Here is a 23,923-nt window from a genome sequence, read left to right as displayed (position 1 = left end):
ACAACTCCACAGTAAGACCCATATTTATCATTTTTGCACACAGCGCAATGCAGCAGGCCTCCTTGCTGCTCTAAGGGAAAGGGCAGAAATGTACCGTATTTAACACTATAGGGCGCATTCCTAATACTGACATATTTTTGTCTGCCTAGCGCCAACTCAGTCACCCCTTGCATCATGGTGCAAGGGGGCCTGCAGTATAGGCAGGATTGTTTTTGTGAGACACCTTTCTGCACAAAAACAATCCTCCAAGGCATTTTCCTCTGTGTGTGTGTGTGTGCTGCAGAATGTCGCACATGTAGAAATAGGGAAAAACGAGGAGAAATAGAGATATTTCTCCTCGTTATGCCTCACCTGTGGAAGCGTGGCATTTTTGACACATTCCCAGGTCTACCACTAATGGTAAAACTGGGATTGTGCCAAAACCCATAGGTGGATGCGTGGGAACACCCATACGCCACCCATTGAACACATCTCTTGGGCTGAGTAACACAAGGCAGTGATTTGCACCGGCTTGCGTTACTCCAGATTTATCAAACCATGCAGTGCCACGCAAGGTGGCCTTACGTGGCTTGATAAATTTGACTTGCGTGGTGCAAGGGTGACGCAGTACCTTGATAAATCTGGTCACCAACTTGTATGAAGTTATTTATTTTTTAATAGAAAGAACAGTTTGCTGGTGCTAATTCGTACAAATGTCAGTAGTATACAAAGTCAGAGGGTGGCCAAAATATCATATGACTCTATGAAAGAAACAACTATCGCAAATTAGAACTACACAATCCGAGTAAGAAATTGTTTTTATTTAAAAACTTGCAAACATTAACCTGACAAAGGATAAACATGAATATGAATGGATGTTACTGTATAACCAATACTTAAACTTTTTCTGCTTTTATGCATATATCTGGTTGGTTTGAAAGTAAACGGATGTACATTCCCTATTCCGCAGGGCGCAGTTGCTGTAGACCTGAAGTACATTACATCTGCAGGAGTAAAGCCACCCCTGCAAGAATCCATCTTGATGGTTTTTCTTTTGTTTTTAGGTTAAAGGTCCAGACAAATGTGGGGCCGCGTATCCGCGTTTTATACACTGGGCACTCGTATATGTTCTTGGTCTCTTGCCGATCCACTGGTATGGCTTTGATGAAGAGCACAGGCATCGGCGGCATCAACTCCTTCAGACGGGCTTCAGCAATGCCTGAGCTTTGTATGTCCCAACGAGCACCTGCCACGGAGATAGAGAACAATATCATAGACAACGTATTGTAGACCCAGTTGCAAGTCACAGGCAAAGGTGATGAGGAAAGCAGAGGTTGCGAGCTCAAATGTTTAAGGATTGGGGAAGATGAAGACAATTCTAATGATTACAACTGTGCAATAAATACTGTGTGCTAGCTACCTACATGCTCCATGCCCAATATCGTTTTAAACTCTGACATGGACACCTTTCTATATCTGCTAAGCTAATGCACTTCCATCACTCTTTGTGCCACTCCTGCTATTCCCCACTAGACCTACCCAAAGCATCCATAGTAATAGCGTATACAAAGCAACTCATTCGCCAACTGCACAGCCCACATCATTTTAATTAGTCGGTGCATGTGATTCATGACCTCTAGTATAGTATTCAACCACGATGAGCAATAATCAGTTCTCACTCAAAACACATTACATTTTCCATAATCGAAAAATATTTTCTTATGTGAAACATGAGAAAAATAAAATGTTCAATATGGAGTGCCTATAAATCATATGTGCGTTGTGAGGTGCTGCCATGATTATCCCTTTGTGAAAACAGACAATTAAAGAGGCAAGCACCACGATTTCCAAGTTGCACAAACTTCTTTAGGCAGGAGAAATAGGTAAAGTTCCTGAACATCCTTTATTACACACACTGATGTTTTGTTTTTTAGCTCTGCTAGGCATGGGTGGGGCCTGGCAGCATAGGTATGCTCCCTAATTTCATGTGCAGTTAAATTCCTTCAAACGCACACAGAAATAAAAGAATACGTTTTAAAGAAACCTTAACTTGCGTGTAGAACATAAAATAGCATGCCATATTGGCATTTTAGGAGAGCCATGAAGTAATCTTCTGAAGAGTGAACCAACTGCTTCTATTTAGTGTGAAGAACAAGTTACTTAACTTCGTTAACGATGTATCTGTAAGAAACATTAGTTAGTTAGATTTCTCACCTTAGAATATCCCCAGGCGTCAGGCTGGATCCGGAAAGATTTTTGTAGCAATACCCCTTGCGCGTCGCTAGACGTCTGCGGCTCCGCGTCCGTCGTTGGTGTCGTGCGCCGGAATCACGTCGTCGGAGTACTTAGACGTCGCCCTCGCGCGCTGACGTCAGTTCTTGTACATAGCTTTCCACGCCAGGAACGCAGAGCCATGCAAGAGACCGACACTGGTGCCAAAAAGTCTAGGGCCCTGAACAGGATGGCCTTAACCCTAGATGTCGGTTCGCAGAACGGGGAGGATGGGTGGGTCGGTGAGGAATCTAACTAACTAATGTTTCTTACAGATACATTGTTACCGAAGGTAAGTAACTTGTTCATCTGAAAGAAACACGTTCGTTAGATTCCTCACCTTAGAATAGATACCCCAGCAATACCAACCCCGGTGGTGGGTCTGCGAACCAAGATCATACCAGAAAGTCCTGGAGAACAGAACGGCCATAGAAGCCATCTCTCCGGACTTGGCTGTCCAGGTAATAGTGCTTGGCAAACGTGTGCAGTGAGGACCAGGTCGCCGCCTGACAGATGTCCTGCAAGGGAACTCCCCGTCCCAGGGCAGCAGTCGCCGCTGTGGCCCGGGTGGAATGGGCTCTCAGCCCAACAGGAGGGTCTTTTTTGCCAAGGAGTAACAAACCTTTATACACAAAACGACCCACCGGGAGACGGTCCGTTTGTGTACAGCCCTCCCCTTCTTAGCACCTACGTATCCAACAAAAAGTTGGTCGTCCACCCGGAACTGTTTGGTGTGGTCCAAATAAAAGGACAGCGCAAGTTTTGGGTCCAGACGGTGGAGCCTCTCTTCCTCTTTCGAAGGATGCGGAGGCGGAAAGAAGGTGGGCAATGTGACAGATTGCCCGATGTGAAAGGGGGTCACCACTTTCGGAAGAAAGGAAGGACGAGTCCGTAGGACAACCTTGTCCGGATGAACAGAAAGAAAAGCAGGCTTAGATGACCGAGCCTGGAGCTCACTCAGCCGAGGTGTTAGCTACCAGGAAAGCAGTCTTAAGAGTCAGAAGACCAAGGGGACAATTGTGAAGAGGCTCAAAAGGAGCGCACATCAGAAAGGTCAAGACAAGATTGAAATCCCTCTGAGGCATTACGAAGGGGACAGGAGGGAACATGTGAGTAATGCCTTTGAGAAAACGTGAAACAACAAGGGACTTGAAAAGAGAAGGCTGATCAGGAAGCCGTAAGAAAGCAGAGATTGCAGAAAGATAGCCTTTCAAGGTGCTCAGAGCAGAGCCCTGCTGGGCCAAAGAAAGAAGAAAGAGGAGAACCTCAGAAAGAGGGGCGGAAAGGGGATCCACAGCCTTTGCTGTGCACCATGCCACAAATTTGTTCCACCTGCAGGCGTACACCGTTTTTGTGGAGGGACACCTGGCTGCCAGAATGACATCACAGACTTCAGGAGGCAAGTCAAATGGCATGAACTGTCGCCGCTCAATCTCCACGCATGGAGGTGGAGGCTGGACAGGTTCGGGTGGAGGACCGTCCCCTGCTGCTGTGGCAGAAGGTCCTCCTGAAGAGGCAGTCGTATCGGAGGATCGGTTAACATACTGAGTAGCTCGGGATACCAGTACCTTCGTGCCCAATCCGGAGCCACTAAGATGACTTGGGCCCGGTCGTGCCTGATCTTCTTCAGCACTCTGGGCAGAGGAGGTATAGGCGGAAAGGTGTACAACAGACCGCAACTCCACTCGTGACGAAAAGCGTCTCCGAGCGAGTGCCGCCTTGGAAATTCCAACGCGCAGAACTGCTGACATTGCGCGTTCTCTTCGGTGGCGAATAGATCTAACCAAGGCTCTCCCCACTGCAGAAAGAGACCTTGCCCCACGTCCGAGTTCAGACGCCATTCGTGATCCAACATGCACCGGCGGCTGAGTTCGTCAGCTCTGGCGTTCAGAGAACCCGCCAGATGTTGAACCACCAGGATGATGACCTGGTGTTCCAGCCATGTCCAGAGGCGCAGAGCCTCCTGACAAAGGGTCCATGACCCCACCCCGCCTTGTTTGTTGCAATACCACATGGCGGTGGTGTTGTCCGTGAACACCTGCACGACACTTCCCCGGACAGAGGGAAGGAAGGCTTTCAGTGCAAGCCGGATCGCTCTCAGCTCCAAAAGGTTGATATGGAGGTGAGTCTCCGCCGGAGACCAGAGTCCTCTGATCTCCGCCTCTCCCATATGGCCCCCCTATCCCAGGAGGGACGCATCCGTCACTACTACGTGCTCCGGTTGGGGTAGGGAGAGGCATCTGCCTCTGACTCAATCGCGGTCCGTGAGCCACCGCTGCAACTGTTTTGCAGTGCCCTCCGAGATCGAGACATGGTCGGACAGGTTGCCTCGATGCTGAACCCACTGAAACTTCAGGTCCCACTGCAGAGCCTGCATTCGCCACCTGGCGTAACACACCAACAGGATGCCATCAGTCCCAGAAGCCAACCTGACTGTAACCCAGGATAGAGGCCGAAAGATGGGAATCAGGGCCTGAATATCCCGGACCCGCTGTTCCGGAGGATAGGCCCGGAACTGCGCCAAATCTAGAACCGCTCCGATAAAGAGGAGCTTCTGGGAGGGACTCAGGTGCGACTTCAGCACATTGATGGAGAACCCCAGCGAATGCAGGTCGGCCGTAGTCTGGAGGTGGGAGACGACTTGCTGGGGCGGGCCCTCCTTCAACAGCCAGTCGTCGAGATAGGGGAAGACTGGAACCCCGGATCTTCGCAGATGAGCTGCGACCACCGCCATCACTTTCGTGAACACCCGAGAGGCACTGGTGAGGCCGAAGGGGAGCACGGTGAACTGAAAGTGCTCCTGACCCACCGTGAACCGCAGGTAACGCCGGCAGGACGGGAATGTGAAAATAGGCGTCCTGCAAGTCCAACGCTACCGTCCAGGGTCGAGGGCAGCCAGAACCTGAGCTAAAGTGAGCATCTTGAACCGTTCCTTCCGGAGGAAGGCGTTGACGCTCCTGAGGTCCAAGATAGGGCGTAGGCCCCCTTTGCCCTTCTTGGGAACCAGAAAGTAGTGGGAGTAGCAACCACGACCTACTTCGGGACCAGGAATGCGCTCGACGGCCTCTTTGGCCAAGAGGGCAGTAACTTCCATCCGCAGAAGATTCAAGTGATCCTCCGACATACAGTGGTACTGTGGTGGCATGGCTGGAGGAGTCGTCTCGAAGGGGAGGGAGTAGCCCCTTCGGACGATTTGCAGCACCCACCTGTCCGAAGTGATGGCGAACTCTGCTGCCCACTGGCGTGGAATGGGCCTGAAAGCTCGGACTAGGAGGGCTTTGAGGCGGATGCTGCGGGGGTGGATGTGGACTGACCGGCACGTTGTCCTCCAGTTCCGCTTTAGCTGAATCAACGTCCGCAACCACGTGCAGGTTGGTGCTGCGGCCGGTGGCTAGGCGGACGTGAGGAGGCGCCCCTTCCTTGGCCACGAAAGGCGGAAGTTTGCGGCCGTGGGGCCGAGAGACCCAAGGACTTGGCCGTAGCCCGGGAGTCCTTGAAGCGAGCCAGCGCACTATCCGCCTTCTCACCAAAAAGGCGAGTGCCATCAAAGGGCATATCCATGAGAGAACTCTGGACATCCCCCGAGAAAGACGTGGACCGCAGCCCGGTGTGGCGCCGGAGCGCCACCGTGGTGGAAATCGCCCTACCCAGCGAGTCCGTGGTGTCTAGTCCACACCGTATGGCATGCCGTGCTGCATCTCGCCCGTCAGCAAGCGCCTGGGTGAGTCGTGTCCGGGCCTCCACCGGGCACAGGGGAGTACTAGCACGTCCTCCACCGTATCCCACCGAGAGTGGGATTAACGGTCCAAGAGGCAAGCGGTATTCAAAGATCGCAGCCCCAAACTCAGGGAAGAGAACAGCTTCTTACCGAACTGTTCCAACCTCTTGGATTCCCGATCCGGAGGAGCGGACGGGAAGGAGGATTGGGAAGTCGAGGCCTGGATAACCAGACTCTCGGGGGTGGGGTGTTGGAACAGAAAACTGGGGTCGCCCGGAGCAGGGCGGTGGCGCTGGGCCACGTTCCGATCCACAGGAGGAACTGTGGAGGGCTTGGACCAAGTGCCCTGCAGAACGTCTATGAGGGCCTCATTGAACTGCAGCAGAGGCTCTGTGGAGCTTGCTGTCGGTAGAAGCACCTCTGTGAGGACGTTAGTCCTCATGGCCACAGCAGGCAACTCCAGCCCAAGGGCTTCGGCCGCCTTGCGCAGCACCACTGAGAAAGCTGCACCTTCCTCCGAGGCCACAGTCAGAGGAGAGATGAAACCAGCGTCCGGGGAGGTGTCCAGACCACTGGCATCCCCCAGTTTGTCTGCCCAGTCCTGTGAAAGTTGGGCCTGTCCGGCCATAGGGTCCTCAGACCCCTCCCAGTCGCCCCCGTCATCCGAGTCCTGATAAACAGGAGGAATAATCGGAGCCGGGCGGTAGATGAAATGCTCATCCATCGGCGCCGGATGCGGCGTCGGGCCCGGACCGGGGCTAAACTGGGGAACGGCGCCGTCCGGGGACGGCGCCGGAGGTGGAACCGGTGTCGGCGCCGGCAGAGGAGGCGTCGTGAGGTCGACCGGCGCCGGCAGAGATCCAGGCCTGGATCCCTCGGGGATTTGCGGCGTCGGGACCGGAGTCGTCGCCGGAGCTGCAGGCACGCGAGGTTGCCCAGTCGAGCCTGCGGGGCCCTAAGGCGCGCCGACAGGCGTCGACGGCGGAGCCAGGCTCCTCATGGCCGAGAGGAAGGCACTGACCTCCGCAGGAGTCACGTCAGTCTCAGGGACCGGCGGGTATGGGGACGGACGCGGCTCCTGCGGCTCCAACGGAGCCGCGGGGGTGGGACCACCCTGCCCTCGGCCGAGTCGCACGACCGGCGAGGGGAGTCCGAAGAGCGGTGTCGCCTCTTGGACTTCTTTGATCGCTTCGACTTACCCGAAGACTTCGAGCCCGACGAGCGATGATGGTGACTGCGGCTCCGCGTCCGGTCCTTGGACCTCCTCCTAGACCGGGACCGTGAGCGGCGCGGAGCCGAGTGGCGAAGCTCGAGAAGCTTACGGGACCGCTCCCGCCTAGCTTTCGAGGTCAAGGCCTGACAATCGAGGCACGACTCCGCGTCGTGGTCGGCCCCCAGGCAGTAAAGGCACCGGCGATGGTGGTCCGTCACCGACATCAGTCGATGACAGGAGTCACAGGCTTTAAACCCAGGTATCCTACCGGCACCAGAGTCGAGTCGACAGAAGACCAAAAAGAGTCAAAAAGTTTAGTCAAAAAGTGACTAAGGGGTAAGCTCTTCCCGGATCGGTGGCGTCTGGCGCGGAAAAAAGAAGAACCGCGCGAGGCTGGCGTCTAAGTACTCCAACGTCATTCCGGTGCATGACGACAACGACGGACGCGGAGCCGCAGACGACGCCTAGCGACGCGCAAGGGGTATTGCTACAAAAATCTTTCCGGATCCAGCCTGACGCCTGGGGATATTCTAAGGTGAGGAATCTAACTAACGTGTTTCTTTCAGATTTATGAATTAATATTGTAAGGAAATGTCTCTTTTTGTATGGACACTGCCAAACTTATAGGTCAAGTGTAGACCGCGCTTGCACTGTCACTTAGCTACCTTTTGTAATTGCTCTGTGGCGTTCCAACTCCACCCATTGCTTGCCTTTGCTTTTCATTTTTCTGTCAGTGTCCATGAAAAATCCATGCTGCCTAGTAGTTAGTCCTTCCTCTTTGTCCCTCTTTCTTCTCTTTTGTTCCTCTCAGGCCGCAGGGACCAAGTACTGTCTCATTCCACTTTGTTTTTTTTGTATGTTCTTTGGGGAACTATTTATTTCTTGGTTTGCTGCTCTGTTACTGTTTGCCTGTGCTCAGCTTTGGCACCATAGCTTCTTAGATTTAACTATAGCCTTTTTACATCCCTCTGCCTCTTAATGCCACAGTTGGGTTAGTGCTGCCTCCTACGCTGTGCCTACCGCTTGTTGCTTCTATTTCTTTTAGCACTTCTGTAATTTTGGAAGTAGACAGTCAGTTGGGCTTCCTTTGGTAGGGTTTTAGTTTGGTTAGTGCTAGGCCAAGAGAGCCGGGACTTCCTGTTGTAGAAGGCCCCGGTGATCCTGCGACATACAGTGGTACTGTGGTAGCATGGCTGGAGGGGTAGCCTCAAAGGGGAGGGAGTAGCTCCTTCGGACTACCTGCAAAACCCACCTGTAAGACGTGATGGTGCGCCAGTGGGGGAGGTGATGGCGGATCCTGCCGCCACTGACGTTTGATGGGCCTGAAATGTCAGACTAGGAAGGTTTGGAGGCTGCTGCAGAGGGGGGGGTTGGTGGACTGGCCCGCCTGCTGGCCCCCTGAACCACGGCAGAGGTTCCCACGTCCCCGGATGAGCGAAGGTTGGCCTGGGCTCTGGGCGGAACGTAGTGGGGCACCCCTTCCGTAGCCACGAAAGGGGCAAAAAGTAGACTGCGCAGGGTGGCTGGAGAGGCCCAAGGACTTGGCCGTAGCCCGTGAGTCCTTGAAACGCTCTAGAGCGTTGTCCGCTTTGTCGCCAAAAAGGCAACGGCCATCAAAGGGCATGTCAATGTGCTTGAGGGTATTTAGGAAACCCCCAGAAAAGCCAGTCCATCTCATCCAGGCGTAGCATCGAAGGGCTACCAACATGGAAATAGTCCTTCCTAGAGAGTCAGCAGTATCCAGCCCACAACGGATGGTAAACTTTGCCGCATCCCTGCCGGCGGCAACAGCCTGGGAGAGCACTGTCCGGGCCTCCTCTGGACACTGAGGCAGCACTTGCGCAACCGTGTCCCACACAGAGTGGGAAAAACGGCCCAATAGACATGCAGTGTTTACCGACCGCAGTCCCAAGCTGGCGGGAGAGAAAATCTTCTTCCCAAGATGATCCAGCTTCTTGGATTCCCTATCTGGTGGAGCGGTAGGAAATGCGCTCTTATAGCTAGAGGCTTGGACCACCAAACTCTAAGGGGTGGGGTGTTGAGAGAGGAAAGTGGTGTCGCGCAGAGCCGGGCGGTGGCGTTGGGCAATCATCTTATCCACAGGAGCCCACTGTGTTGGGCCTGGACCAGGTGCCCAAAAGGACGTCGGTGAGGGCTTCATTGAACGGCAGCAGAGGCTCCGAAGAGTTCGCTTGCGGTTGAAGCACCTCTGTCAGGAGGTTAGTCCTGACCGCCACTATAGGGGAGCTCGAGGTTGAGAGCCTCGGCTGCCCTACGCAACACCACTGCATATGATGCTCCCTCTTCCGTAGCCACAGTAGGAGGAGACAACATGCCATGGTCGGGGCGGTATCAAGACCACTGGCATCCCTCGGGTCCTCTCTCCTGTCCGGATCATACTCCAACTGGTCGGTCAGAGGGTCACCTGATCCCTCCCAGTCCTCCTCCTCATCCTTTGGGTGCCAATCTGGCCTAAAAGGGACCCCAGGAGGGAACAGGGGCACAAAAATCCCGCTCGGTGCCGGATCCAGCGTCGGGCGACGCCAGTCCGTGTCCACATTAGGATGGAGGCCGGGGTCGACGCTGGGCAGGGGCACGACCGGCGTAGAAAGCAGTTGTGGTGACGGAGGAAGCAGCGCCGGTGGAGGCGTAATAAGGTTAACTGGCACCGATCCGGATCCAGGCCTCGATCCATGGGGGGCCTGCGGCGCCGGAGCCACCGGCGGAGAAAGCCTAGACCCCCCAACTGAGTCCGCGGGGCCCGAAGGTGCGCCGGCGGGTTTGCGCTGCCCAAAGATGGCGTGCATCGCCTTGTAAAATTTACGAAGCTGGGCAGGAGTCACTCCGGGTCCCGGGAAGGGAGGGAAACTCTGAGTCGGCTCTTCAGGCTCTGCACGAGGAGCAGCACCTCCCGTATCCCTCGTCGCGTCAGCCGACCGACAGGGAGAAGTCGAAGAGCGACGATGATTCTTCTTGTGCCTGACCCCCAGTGCGAAGACTTAGAGGACGAGTGATGGCTCCGCGACCGGTCCCTCGACTCCCCTGGCGACCGGAACCTCAAACGGCATGGAGCCGACTGCCGGCGCTCAAGAAGCTTTCTGGATCACTCCCGCAAAGCCTCCAGAGCCATGGACCGGCAGTCAGAGTACGACTTGGGGTCATGGTCGCGCTCCAGGCAAAAGAGGCACACGCGGTGCAGATCCATGACAGACATCAGTCGAGTACAGGAACCGCAAGCCTTAAAGCCGGGCATCCCTACGTGCACCAGGAGTCGTTAGGACTCAAAAAGATGTCGACAAAAATGTACCGCTCTCTCCGGATGTGTGCTGGCTGGTGCGGAAAACTGACGTCAGCGGGCGAGGGCGGCGTCTAAGTAGCTACCGTGACTTCATCCCGGCGACCACGACCCCAATGACGTCATCTTCTGTCGCGCAGAGGTACTGCTAGCGAAAAAACTTTCCGGATCCAGTCTGACTCCTGGGGGTAATTCTAAGGTAAGGAATCTATAACGAACGGTTTATTTCAGATTGCTTATGTTTTGTAAGGATATGAGCAATGGGCATTGACACAAGTGCCTTCTGGGCCCTGTAGTCATGGTCTTAACTTTTCAGGCAAAAGCACTCACTAATTTCTGACTGAGTGTAATAAGAAAAAGTTTCCTGCTTACCTTTCACATGCTTTACTTAATCTTGCATTCCCTATGAATGTTTGCTTTTATAGGATGTTAATTTATTTTTAGGTAGCATATTGCGCTTGTCTAATGCGTAATTTTAATTGAGTCACATTCAGCTGTTTATAGCAGGTCAGTGCAGTGCAATTTTCTCTCAGTGGGGCAGTATGGTGTTCAGTGGGATAGAGGATGTGACACTATGGTCAGAGCTGCTGAATTTGGAACTGGGGAACCAGGTTCAGCCTTCATGACCAGTCCACCAGACCACTCCCCCTAAGGGAGCACATTGCCATGCTAGACCTTAGAAGGCCCGCAAGATCTTAAAACAATGTGTATTAGCACCAGCAGGTGGACCCTAGCAGTGGCAAGTGTGGGTTAACCTTGAAGGCCTGTCCGCCACAATTCATTCTGAAGATCACATCCAATCTTGCAGGCAGGCATATGAAGCAGCACACCATAGAGTGACAGTGACTCTGAGGTCACAGGACCCTTGAGCAGGGTGGCTCAAGGGCAGTGCGACCGCACAAGGCGCTGACCAGCCACGGTCCGTGCAGGTAACAGCGGTGAGGCAGAAGGGCCGAGTAAGGGGGGATTTTGAGGGACGATGCAGAGTGAAAATTAAATATATCGTAAATTTTCCCTCGGCATTGTCCCTCCAAATCCCCCCTTACCCGACTCCAACACTGTTACCTGCACGGACCGTGGCTGGCACTGACTTCAGGTGGGGGCTGTAGGAGAGTAGGGTCTGCTTTCTATGTTCACCTGCTATGTTCTATGAGCACCTGTTGTACTCCTGAGGCGGAAGCCGGGAGGTATTTTTTTTTAACTATTGAAATTGGTATTAATTTGCCTGTATTTTACTAGCGTGTCTTCATTCTTGTTCCCATTTAGACTCCCTTCACTACTAATCCGCTGCCACCGCTGCCGCCCGGATCCGCATCGCTCGCTCGCGCGGTGTAGGAGGACTTTGGCAGACTGTGGTTGGCAGACATCTTGGGTGGGGGTCGTGGACAGCGCTCTAGTCGCTGTAAGCTCGGGGACATAAAAACGGATGCCAGCGCGAGCGCGCAGCACCTGTTGTACTCCTGAGGCGGAAGCCGGGAGGTATTTTTTTTAACTATTGAAATTGGTATTATTTTGCCTGTATTTTACTAGCGTTTCTTCATTCTTGTTCCCATTTAGACTCACCTCACTACTAATCCGCTGCCACCGCTGCCGTCCGGATCCGCATCGCTCGCTCGCGCGGTGTAGGAGGACTTTGGCAGACTTTGGTTGGCAGACATCTTGGGTGGGGGTCGTGGACAGCGCTCTAGTCGCTGTAAGCTCGGGGACATAAAAACGGATGCCAGCGTGAAGCGGGCGAGCGCGCCGCCAGCGCGCCTAAGGCGCGCTAAAGGCAAGCCCGTCTGCGCCCGTCCGCGACCATTCGGGATCGGAGGCCACAACCCCTGGTTCTTCTCCACGACAGACAAGGTATTACAGCTTTGAGTCCCTACTTAGTATGAGGCCTACTGGGGAAAAAGACTGTCTGCATTCATTTCAAGCGCTGGATTTGCCTGTGGTCTGCCCTTCGTGCAAACATATGCTGAATACTACCCAGCAGCAACACGATAATAAACAGGACTACATTATGCTACTTTTAAATTGCAGGTCCCTACCCAAACACAGGACGGAAATAGCTCTCATGTTGGAGGAGCGTAGGCCAGATGTAGATTTCTTAACAGAAACCTGGCTGACGCCAGAATCTGATCCAGATATTGTAGCAGCCTTGCCCCCAGGCTTCCAAATTACGCGGAAGGACCGGGCTGTTGGGAGAGGAGGTGGCCTGGCAATAATATATAAAGAACAGTTCCTTTGTCGTCGTACCTCCGAATCAATCCCTGACTGCGAAAGCCTCGCATTCAGCATTGAATTCTCCCCCAATAACGGTTTCTCAGGCACCCTTATATACCGACCACTGGGCCCCCCAAAACAGTTTCAGAAGATCCTCCCATCGACCTTGGCCGAGTCGGTCACAACTTTTTCCAACTATACACTGCTAGGCGATCTTAATCTCCATTTTGATGTCGCCTATGACCATACCGCCATTGAGCTGGCAAACGATTTAGCGGCTTTACAATTGGAGCAGCTGGTCGATTCAGTCACCCACATCAAGGGCCATCTTTTGGACCCAGTGTTCAGCAATTGTATCGAGCTCAAGGCTGGCCAACCTATCTGTCTTCCGTGGACGGACCATTCACTTGTCCCCCTCACATGGTCTATTCGCAAGCCACCTCATCTAACCCCCATTGTAAAGAACGCTAGAAACTGGGCTAGACTCCCAGTGGAGTCTTGGTCCAACAGCCTTATTACCTCCCGTCCCCCCCCTAACGTGGATCCCTGCGCAACTAATCAGGACTATGAAGAGTGGATCTCGAATTCTCTGGAGGCTACACTCCCCTTCCGCAAAATCACTACGAAGCGTTCACAAAAAACTGCCCCATGGTTTTCTAAGGAACTCAGGGAGGAAAAACGGCACTGCAGGAAACTAGAAAGACGGTGGCGTCTGGATTTCTCCTTGGACGATAAAATCCAATATAGAGAGGCTACAAAGATGAGGTAAAAACTGCCCAAGCAACCTATTTCTCTACACAAATCATGCGGGCAAAATCTAAACCTAAAGAAATCTTTCAGATAGTAAAGAGCCTCACAAAACCTCCACCACCCCCTACGCATCCATGTAAAACGTTAGTTCACTGTAACGACCTGGCAGAATTTTTCCATCAAAAAGTCCTCCAAATTTACTCCTCATTTTCTGCCATGGATTTTAACCCCGCGGCTCATACATGGCCAAGTCCGGTGGAGGCTCCCCCTCAACCCACGGCAACCTTGGAACACTTTCCCTTGTTAGATCAGGACTCCCTGGAATCTCTAGCTCGCCAAGTAAAATCAGGGTCACCCTGTGACCCAGCCCCACCAGAGGCAATGATCTCTGTAATTCAGGTTGTTCTCGCCACTATCAGGAATCTCCTCAATGCCTCTATTACCTCCGGCATAGTTCCACTCCCCTGGAAGCAGGCTATGGTGCGTGCATTGCTGAAGAAACCGAACCTTGACCCTGGCGACTTTAGCAACTACCGCCCCATCTCCCTGCTTCCCTGGGTGAATAAAATTCTAGAGAAGCACATCAATACACACCTGATGGACTTTCTGGAGAATAACCAGTTGCTGGATGCCACCCAAACGGGCTTCCGACCTAGACATGGGACGGAGACTGCCTTATTAGCTGTCACCGAGGAAACCACAAGGATCTTGGATAGAGGGGGTTCAGTGGCAGTGGTCCTCCTCGATTTGAGCGCAGCATTCGATACGGTTAGTCACGACGTGCTGTTGTGTCGCCTTTCTGAGGTTGGAATCTCAGGCAGGGCAATACTCTGGCTCAAATCCTTTCTGAGCAATAGGTCCTTCAGATCTTTGAGGGAAATAGTCTCCTCTAGCAAACCCCTGAGCTGTGGGGTTCCGCAGGGCTCTTCTTTAAGCCCTGCGTTATTTAACATCTATATGAGACCACTGGCTGAGGTTGTCCGTCCGTTTGGCATTAAGATCATTTCATATGCGGACGACACCCAGCTAGTGGTATCCCTGGCACAGGAGGACGGCCAATCTGCACAAATGGGACTAAGGAAATGTTTGGAGGAAGTAAAAAGCTGGATGACGAGATCTTCCCTTAAGCTTAATGGGGATAAAACTGAGCTGATGCTCATGGGCCCCGCTGTTCCAACGCATTTTAACTCCCTCTGGCCTCCATGCCTAGGCTCCCCTTCTGTACCTAAGGACAGCATAAAAATCTTGGGGGTATGGCTGGATAAAGCCTTAACCTTTGACACCCAGGCTATGAGGCTTTCTGCAACTTGTTTTGGCCTCCTCAGGATGCTGAAAAAAGTGCTCCCACTTCTACCTATGGAGGCCAGGCAAGTTGCTGTCCAAGGCCTGATCCAGTCTCGTCTGGACTTCAACAACGCCCTGTATCTCGGTGCCCCCGACTACACACTGCGCAAGCTGCAGATTGTTCAAAACTGCGCTGCTCGCACATTGCTCCAGCTGCCACGGAGACTGTCAGCCAAACCTGGGCTGAGTAGCCTGCAGTGGCTTTCGGTTCGGCAAAGAATTGCCTTTAAGGCAATGTGCATATCCCATCAAGCCTTCTGGCATAAAGGCCCGGCAATTAGCCGTGAATTAGTCACACGGTACCACCCCAGGAAACACCTTCGCTCCGGCCAGGCCTTTTTGGCTACAGTTCCTAGAATCAGGAGAGCGAGAGCTGGTGGCAGGATGTTCTCCTATAAGGCCGCCAAATCGTGGAACCTCCTCCCCCTTCAACTCAGGTCTAACCCTAATCTGCTCTCTTTTTATAAGCAATTAAAGACCTTTCTTTTTAATGTCCATAACTAACCCCCAGCTGACCGCCTCTGACAATTGACTACACTCTCCAGGTAGCGCTTGGACGCCTCAGGGAAGCAATTCGCGCTTTATAAGTCTACATTTCATTTCACCCCCACTTTTTGCTTTTGCTTCACTGGTTTTCGACTTAGATGTGGCTGTGGGCCTGCTAATCAGACCCACAGCCCAGCTGTTCTCTCTCTAAATTCATACTATGTACTTTAGGTACATAACCCAATTGGTAAGGATCACCTTCTAGGGCCCTGTACAGTGTACCTTAGGTACCCAGGGCCTAGGTGTACCCTAGGCCTACCAGGGGCTGCAGCATGTATTATGCCACCCCTGGCTGGACTTCCATTATGACACAACTGGCTGATCACTCAGCTGGGGCAAGGTCGTGTAACCACCCCTTGCTTAGGTGTAGTATTCCTATACCTACCTTATATATAGACACATGGGTAACCTATCAGTCACTCCTATGGCAGGCCTTAACAATCCTGAAGGCAGAGTGCTTGGTAACATGTGAGATGGTGCTCTAGCATGAGCTGAGCCTGTCTGCAGCTTTTGGAACCATGTCCTTATAGCTGTTCTATGATATCGCCTACCATATACTCTTAAAGTGCCTTATAATCCTCGCGGTTATGGTACCTATGGTTTGGCTTTATCAAAACATGTCATGTAAGGTGTCTAACACTTTGGAATACTACCCCCACCCTATTTCTGGCGATGAGGATAGTATTCCTCCCTTCTAGAGGGAGAAGACATGTTAAAGACCTACTACCCGGTTAAAGTTAACCAGAGCCCCAGCATCACAAAATGGACGCTGCTGCCGCCACAGACACAAGTCTGACCTCCTGCTGCTGGGAGTCCTTCCAGCGAGAGAGGCTTGGACAATAGGTTTCCTGCCTTGGGAGGTTCTAGCACCACCCTAGACAGGACTTAGTGTATTGGGGCACGGAGGGATGAAAGAAACGAGACACTGCCTGGGGCACACAAGGTGTCCCATGCATAGTCCGGTTCAAACCGGTGCTGGGGCACTCCAGCCCCAGTCCTGACGCGAAACTGGACAAAGGGAAGGGGGTGTAACCACCCCCCTCCCTAGTCCCACCCATAGGAGGGACCTAGCAGGTAACCCAGCCCCCCAGATTAGTATAAGAGTGGGAGCTGAGTCCCTAGGACTTTGGATTATCCTGAAAACTGCAACTTGAACAGAAACTCTGGACCTTCGACATTCGACTACGGAAGAAGACTGAAGAATCTCCCTTGTGGCCAAGGAGTGGCCACCCTGTGCAAACAGGCACCATCAAGCGACCTGCCGTTTAATTTGCCCAAGTTCTACGAGGAACCGACTGCAGAGCCTGACCAGCGCCTTGACTTCCAGACTTCTCCGACCCTGATCCACATCCACAGCAAAGCTGAGATCCGTGGAGGCGACGAGAGACGTGGGACCGGCTACCTGGGAAAATTGGCTACTAGCTTCCAGCGCAGCTTCTGAGGCATCCTCGAAGTTGTGCTCTGGGGATTGAGAAGCCCCAACCCCGAGCACCATCTGCACCGAAGATCAGCCCTCCACACTCCACGAGTTCTGCGTGGGGCCCTTCTGCATTTTCCTCCTCGACGCGTCTGTCCGGTTACTTGCCCGTTGGCTAGTAACCTTTCTGACGACGAACCCTTAACTTTTCACCACTGGTTTGGCTCCTCCAGACTGGTCCTTGCTTCCCTGTGAAAGAGAAGCACCTCAGGCCTTCCTGGTCTGCAACAGAAGCGAATCCTTCATTCTGCGTGGGTTGTGCTTGCCAAGGTTTGTTGGGTCCAAACTCGACATTGACGCCGCCAACAGCAAGAGCCCTCGTGGGACAGCTCGCCTCCTGGTTCTGGTCGTCCTCGACGCCTCCTGGTACCCGTGGCTGCTGCGACAAGCTTCACCTCTTCACCTGCATCTTCACGACATCGCCTGGTTCCTTCCCGGCTCCTGGCTGGTGACCTAGACTCTGTCCCCTCTGCTTGCAGGTATCCTCCTTATTGATTCCATCCTTGGAATCCATCGGACACTCTTCACTGACTGCCTGTCAGCATCTTTCTTCAGGCATCCATAGGAGTCGACGACGAAACCTGACGCAAGTTCACACCTATGCACCCGCAGCCCGTGGGCTAGGTAACTTGAGTACTCCGATGCTCACAAGGGTATTGACTATCCTAGGGTCTAGTTTCTAAGTCTCTAACTCCTAGCTCCTTCCGAAGTGTCCTAAAACTCTTTATTTCTAAACATAACTATTTCTATCGACTTTAACGCATTACGCGTGAGTGTTTCCACTCTGCACCTGAATCCCGTGGGCCTCCCACTGCCTAGCAACTGGTAGGATAGTGTAGCCCCAGCGATGGCCTAGGCCTAACCTGTGTTCGTGACAGTGGTCATTATACCACTTACTTAGTATATGGTTTGCGTGGCCCCTAGGGCCTAACTGTATTACTTACCTGTGTGACTTATGTATGCTTAAATAAGACTGTGTTGTACTTACCTCGAATCTCATAAAGAGTGCTGAGGGTATTTTGACTAGAATAAATGCATTCTATTTTCATTTATATCTGTTGTGGTGTCCTTTCATTTGGTATTCAAGGGATTGCAAATGGTATAACAGCTGGCTTCACATGCCATACAGAGTTTAGCCTAAGACTGCTCTTGTCCATGCTACCACTGGGATAGCTGGTCTATAAGGTTGACTTTACAACCAATCATCATAAGGGTTGTTTGGACTGATACAAGGTGTACACTAGAACTAGTGACATCATATATCAGGCCAACTTCTCACAGGGGCGTCGTGTTTGCAAGTATAATATGGTTTTAAAAGCACCTGCTGCCTCCTTCCTGGCCTCGAACAATTTTCCGCAACAATAAAAATGTCATAAGTGATTAACGTTCTTAGTAGAGAGAGATGGTGTTTTGTCTAGTGGACATTTTGACTCCTGGAAAGGAAGTGCAGAGGGTAATGTGCCTGCTGCTAAGAACATGTACCATACAGATCACAAAGTGCACATAATGTGAATAGGTCAGTGGGTTACTGCTTTTGTCAGAGAGACCCTATTGTTACTTGCAGTTAATAAGTTAAAATCCTAACATAGAACAGTGAGCTATTAACTGTCATGTAAGAGCTGCATGCAAACTGCAAGGTATAAATAAGAGCGTTATGGTTTTTTCCCCATTTTTTGATTATCCTAATGGTGCAAAAAAGGGTTCATTTGGGTAGAAGTGAATTCTGAATATTAAAGACCCCCCCCCCCCCCCCCCAAACCATGGTATTACGTTTTAAATTCCGAGTTTGAATTTCTCCAGACCAATCACTCTTAAAGTATGCTGCCTACTAGTATGGTGGTCATGTGACTCCTACACCTTGTAGTCCTTTGTCTTATGTAACATTTCCCATATAGTGGTTCACACACGTATGATTGATTGTCTCTGTGTAATATGTGTGATGTAAAGAGCTCTGACACCCTTCACTGGTATTAGTGGTGCTGTAAATGTTGTGATATTTTATTATTTTGACATTTTTACACATGCTAACAGTCTATGCACAGATTTTTCCTTATTAGTGTCAGTGGAACATACAACTGCACCAGTAAGAAAGGTGACCAGTTAACCTTTGCAAAGGGCCATCTACTTCACAGCAGCACCAGTCACATTTTTTTTGTAACTTTTTTAAATCCGTTTGAGCTATAAACAATTTATTAGTTAAAATTGTCAGATTATGCAGCAGATGATGTATTATGTGGCAAATATGGCAGAGCCATAATTATTTGGAAAACTTTTGCAAATTAGGATATTTTGCCATTCATATTTGAACTGCTCTTGCGGAAAAAGGGAGGAAAAGTGCTGCTGACAGAAACTCCGTGGCTGGGAGACAAATGGCTTGTGATTCCACTTTTAAGGTTATTTGGGACATTCTGTGACTGGAAACGTATCCCTCTTTGTGAATGTATTTTAATGTCAATAACTCATATTAAACCTTAAATAAACGTGCATCCATTGGTTAAATTAAATAATGTAATAAGCTGTAATCGGTTAGTGAAATGGGAAACAAATACTAAAAATTGGAATATTTTGCTCTTTCTGCCACACCTCTGACTGCACCCACTGACCCAATCCATGGGTTATTCCCGCCCTCTGATTCTACGCCCACAGTTCCCCTACTTTGATTTCCCCACTTCGACCACTGATCCTCTTACATCTTTCTTCATACTCTCATGTCCTACATCCAAATTACACCACAGAATTCCACAAAATTCAACAGCAGCCCACATAATGAAACTCCACAACACACCACTCCACAAAATACCATTCTGTATAATTACGCCCTATGGCACACAAACTGCCACTCCACATAATTCCAGTACACACAATACCACATAATTACTATCCACATATTTCCACTGCACACAATGCCACATATTTCACTACACAAATCTACTCCACACCACACAATTTCACAGCTAACAATTCAAGCCACATAATTCCACTCCAAACCACATACATCCACTCTACTCCAAACCAAAACACATACATAAGATATTGTCATTTACAATGCCGGTAGCTCCAACTCTTGCAAATGCAAGACCTATTGCATTTCAAATGATTGTTGGACTAATGCTGCTGGTTTTGCAACTCTGAGAGAGCACTGAGACCTGCTAACCAGAACTCATTACCTGTGCCTTAAACTGTTATGTTTGATTGGCTTATACCCCGTTGGCATAAGCCTACTTGCTTGTAAGTCCCTAGCATATGGTCATCGGGTACTAAGGGCTTGTAAGATGGAGGGTCATCCCAGGGACTGCAGCACTCATTATGCCAACCTGGGTGTTACAAAAGTAAGAAAATGGCTCCTGGCCTCCCACTGCAGACTAGAAGGGCAGTTTTTGAACTGATTACTCGATTTGATTTTGTGACATGGAAGAGCCAAGTCCTTCCTATTATTATACATAAGTTACAGCTAATGCCTAGCCCGCTCCAGGGCAGGGTTCTGTACATTATTGATGTGTTATACATGTGTTTGTCTGAGAAAGTACTACCCTAGGGGCGGTGTCCCATGAGTGCACTGCAGAAATATCTACTGGAATGGACTGATCCGAAAATTAATCAAAATTTGAAACAAATTCATCTGTTCTCAAAATATGGAATTTATTGTATCCTCATAAATCCTTAGACACACAATTGATGGACGGAATGCAGAACAAATCAAAACATTCACCCCCAGTCAAGAGATCTGGGTTAAATCCATCATTCTTTTGCTCACCATGTCACCCCAGTTTAGACCTGGCCATTTGCAAATCAGTCATGACCCTGTGCCTCATGGGAACAGTCCAGCCCGAACTGCCAGGCCAGGTCCTCCCTGGACTGGAAACAAGCATCCTTGGACCGGTTTCAGGGTTTCACCCCTCTTCAGCCAGGATAGCTTGATTCCAGTGGCACAGTGAGCCCAGTGGCAGAATTGAGAACCAAAAGCACCTTTCGGGCTCCTATCAGCCACAACATTTTGGATTCCTTTGAAACCATCATCAAACAAAATTTGCAAATTTTGCATTAAGGTAGCAGTACCAAACATTTGAATCTCACCATCAAAGAACGTGGTATTCTTGGGAAGATTGCTAACAATGCAGAAATTAAATGCACCGTGGCAGATAAAGGAGAAGCAATATTAATCAAGGATTGATCATTCTACACCCAGAGTGTCAATGAGCATGTATTTGACCCTTCGTACCACATGAAACGTGAGAGAAATCCAATCAATTAATTTGTTCAGACATTGAAAACCCTCTTGGATTTAGCGGTTTCAAAAGGAACCATTACTGACAATGATAGATGTTATTTTTTCAAAGCAGATCCATGATGTCCAACAATCAACATGTTGCCTAAGATTCACAAGAATCTGTACAACCCTCCTTTCAGACTTATGTCAACGCGTAGTTCACTACATAAACCCATTGGTGAATATTTGGACCAATATTTGCAACCTCTGGTCCGACAAATGTCAACTTAAGTTAAAGATACCACTGATTTTCTAAATAAAATTCAAACCATTCATTTTTAAGATTATTCAAACATCATGTTATGTACCATAGATGGCAAATCACTCTATACTTCTCTCCCGCATGAATTAGGATTAGAGGCGGTTGAATACTTTTTGACTCGAACCGATTGAGACCAAAATTTAAAAATCTTTCTATTAGAATTGCTGCACTATACCCTGTATCACTGTTATTTCTGCTTGCATATGAATGCAGCAAAAACATCATGGAAATCTTAACTACACCGGTCATCAAATCTATTCAACAGTCATACAAAGGTACAATTCCATGCTTTAACTGCAACAACACTATCAAGGGGAACTACATAACACATCCATGCAAAGGCAGCAAAATTAAATTATATACCACTGTCAACTGTGACAGTAGAAATGTTGTGTATTTATTGAAATGTCCTTGTGGTCTGGCTTACATTGGGAAAACCAAGTGCAAAATCAAGAAGCGACTCAACAAGCATAAGAGTAACATCCAAACCCACAATTTGAAATCAAGCATAGCCTTGCACTTCTTATCATTTAATCACATCAGTCAACTGCATAATCAACAACACGCTTCTTCAGAGAGAAACATACTGGATTAAACTATTAGATACACTCAGTCTGAATGGGTTGAATGATCGGATTGAATACAGCTGCTTTTTATAACTGGACACAGCTATGTCATTTATTGATGTCATTGAATCGAACTGATCAAAATTTATCACAACTCATTTTCTATTCCTTTTTTGTGCCCTCTGATTACGTTAGACACTAGTTGTTTTTCAGTTTCACATTTCAATAGTGTTTAGTATTATGCAGTACCATTTGTATTTTTTCAACTAATTTCACAAGTTTCTTTCAACTGATTTCACAAATTTTTTACCATTTTAAGATGGCACCCATGTTCACAATCTACATGTTATTCTGTGTTATTCATGTTGACTTTATCGGACACTGTTTTTTCAGCCCGACATATTAATATTGCGTTTAGTACCATTTGAACTTAATCCACTGAGTTGAGGAATTGTTTCATCAATACAAGATGGCACTCACACCCCTCATGTTGTAATTGGTGTTAGTTTGTTACTCTCTGTGAACACCTTTCCTTTATCTTCTCACCATTCTTAGAAAAGCACCAACAGGTGGGCAATACCATGTACCTTTTTTGAACATGTTTGTTTTGTTCTTGTTACTTCACTGCGAATAAACTAGTCAGTTTTTCTATTTTACTTTCCCTGCATGGAATCACTGGGTCACCTTTTTGCGTTCATACATACCCATTGGCCTATGTAGCTCACGAGAGCAAGTCCGCTCTTTGATTTATTTCCGCATCACAGCCGGGTTACTCGCCTGGTCAGGACTGATTCAGACGCTGTGTATTTCACTGACTGACACTGGTAAGAACATGAAAGCTATTCTTATTTAGACGAGTTGCATGCGGTCACTTTTTACACTAACCCAGATACCCTGAGTTTGCTTTCGGAAGTTACGACCTTCTCACTCGTCAATTACTGTGAAGTACATAAACGTTATTATTTGGGATATTTATTTTTTCACAGCACAGACATTGCTGCACAAGAAAATAGCACAAATTTCACAGGATCTGACTTACCTATGAAACACCAGCACAACACACGATTTACTGTGACATCTCGGTTTACTGATCCACGGTAATCTCACTACTTAACTGTCTTCACTGTCATGAATTAGACTACTGTAGCTGGTACCCAAAATGCTGGGACACTGAATAAGATGCATGACACTAATACATTTCCCAGTTACCAGACTGTGACCCGCGTTTCCCCAGCTTCTCCTCTTTTTTTAGAAGGTAAATGTTCCCCTGATGAAGGGCTGCTCCTAGCCCAAAATGCCTTGAGACAAATAATTTGTTTCAATTACGATTAATTTTTGGATCACTCTATTCCAGTGGTTATTTCTGCAGTGTACTCAGGGGACACCGCCCCTAGGGTCCCCTGTAAGTAGTCATTAGGTGGGAGGGAACTTAGCAGCCTATTGACTACCTACCATATCCTACCCTGAGGGCATTTTCTGAGCATGAATAGGGCACCCCTGGCTCCCAGAAATCAGATCCAGTTGAACTATAGAAGAGGACTAAAGAAAGACTGCTCTGCTGCACCAAGGACCCGGCAAAAAGAGGCTGAACCGGAGTGGACTGCACCTGGTGGCTAGCAAAGGAGAAGGTACTGTGCCTGCTGTCTCCTGCTTGTGGAGAAGTAGCCTCCGGAACCCAGACAAAACAAGGGACTCCAAGGGTCAGTTAGCTGATCTACTGTTAGCAGCACATGCCCACAACAGCTGACAAAGCCTGCTTGGGTAACGAGTTGGTAACTCAAATCTTCAAGCCACCTTTTTTCATCATCGTGCAGCACCAAAGACCAGTATTAGCTGCTCAAAGCTGTAAAGTCTGCAGAACCCGGTTAGTCATCGGAGTAAAGCTTGGTTGCCAGAGAGCAAGTTATCACCTAGGAAAACATTTAGCTTTAACCATGATGCTGGGCTACTCGTATTTCAGTGGTGACCAAATTCCTGCCAGGGCTGGAAGGACTTTGAGGAATGTCAACCCTTATGGCCAGGACCAC

General features: G+C 49.7%; 1 protein-coding gene across 2 annotated transcripts in view; it reads right to left on the bottom strand.

The window, feature by feature from the left end:
• Window positions 1-778: 778 nt before the first annotated feature.
• The window catches only part of DNAH17 (dynein axonemal heavy chain 17), a 14,992,541-nt gene continuing 14,969,396 nt past the window's right edge, over window positions 779-23,923 (bottom strand). For both annotated transcript variants that reach the window (XM_085617470.1, XM_085617471.1), the window contains one exon: window positions 779-1,225. In XM_085617470.1, coding sequence (XP_085473596.1) covers window positions 978-1,225 — 248 coding nt within the window. In that variant the 3' untranslated portion in view covers window positions 779-977. The remainder of the gene's footprint in view (window positions 1,226-23,923) is intronic.

The sequence above is a fragment of the Triturus cristatus genome, chromosome 7 (assembly GCF_964204655.1).
Source record: "Triturus cristatus chromosome 7, aTriCri1.1, whole genome shotgun sequence".
Classification (NCBI taxonomy): Eukaryota; Metazoa; Chordata; class Amphibia; order Caudata; family Salamandridae; genus Triturus; species Triturus cristatus.
Note: the sequence above shows the minus strand (reverse complement) of the source record. Positions and strands in the feature narration are given on the sequence as shown.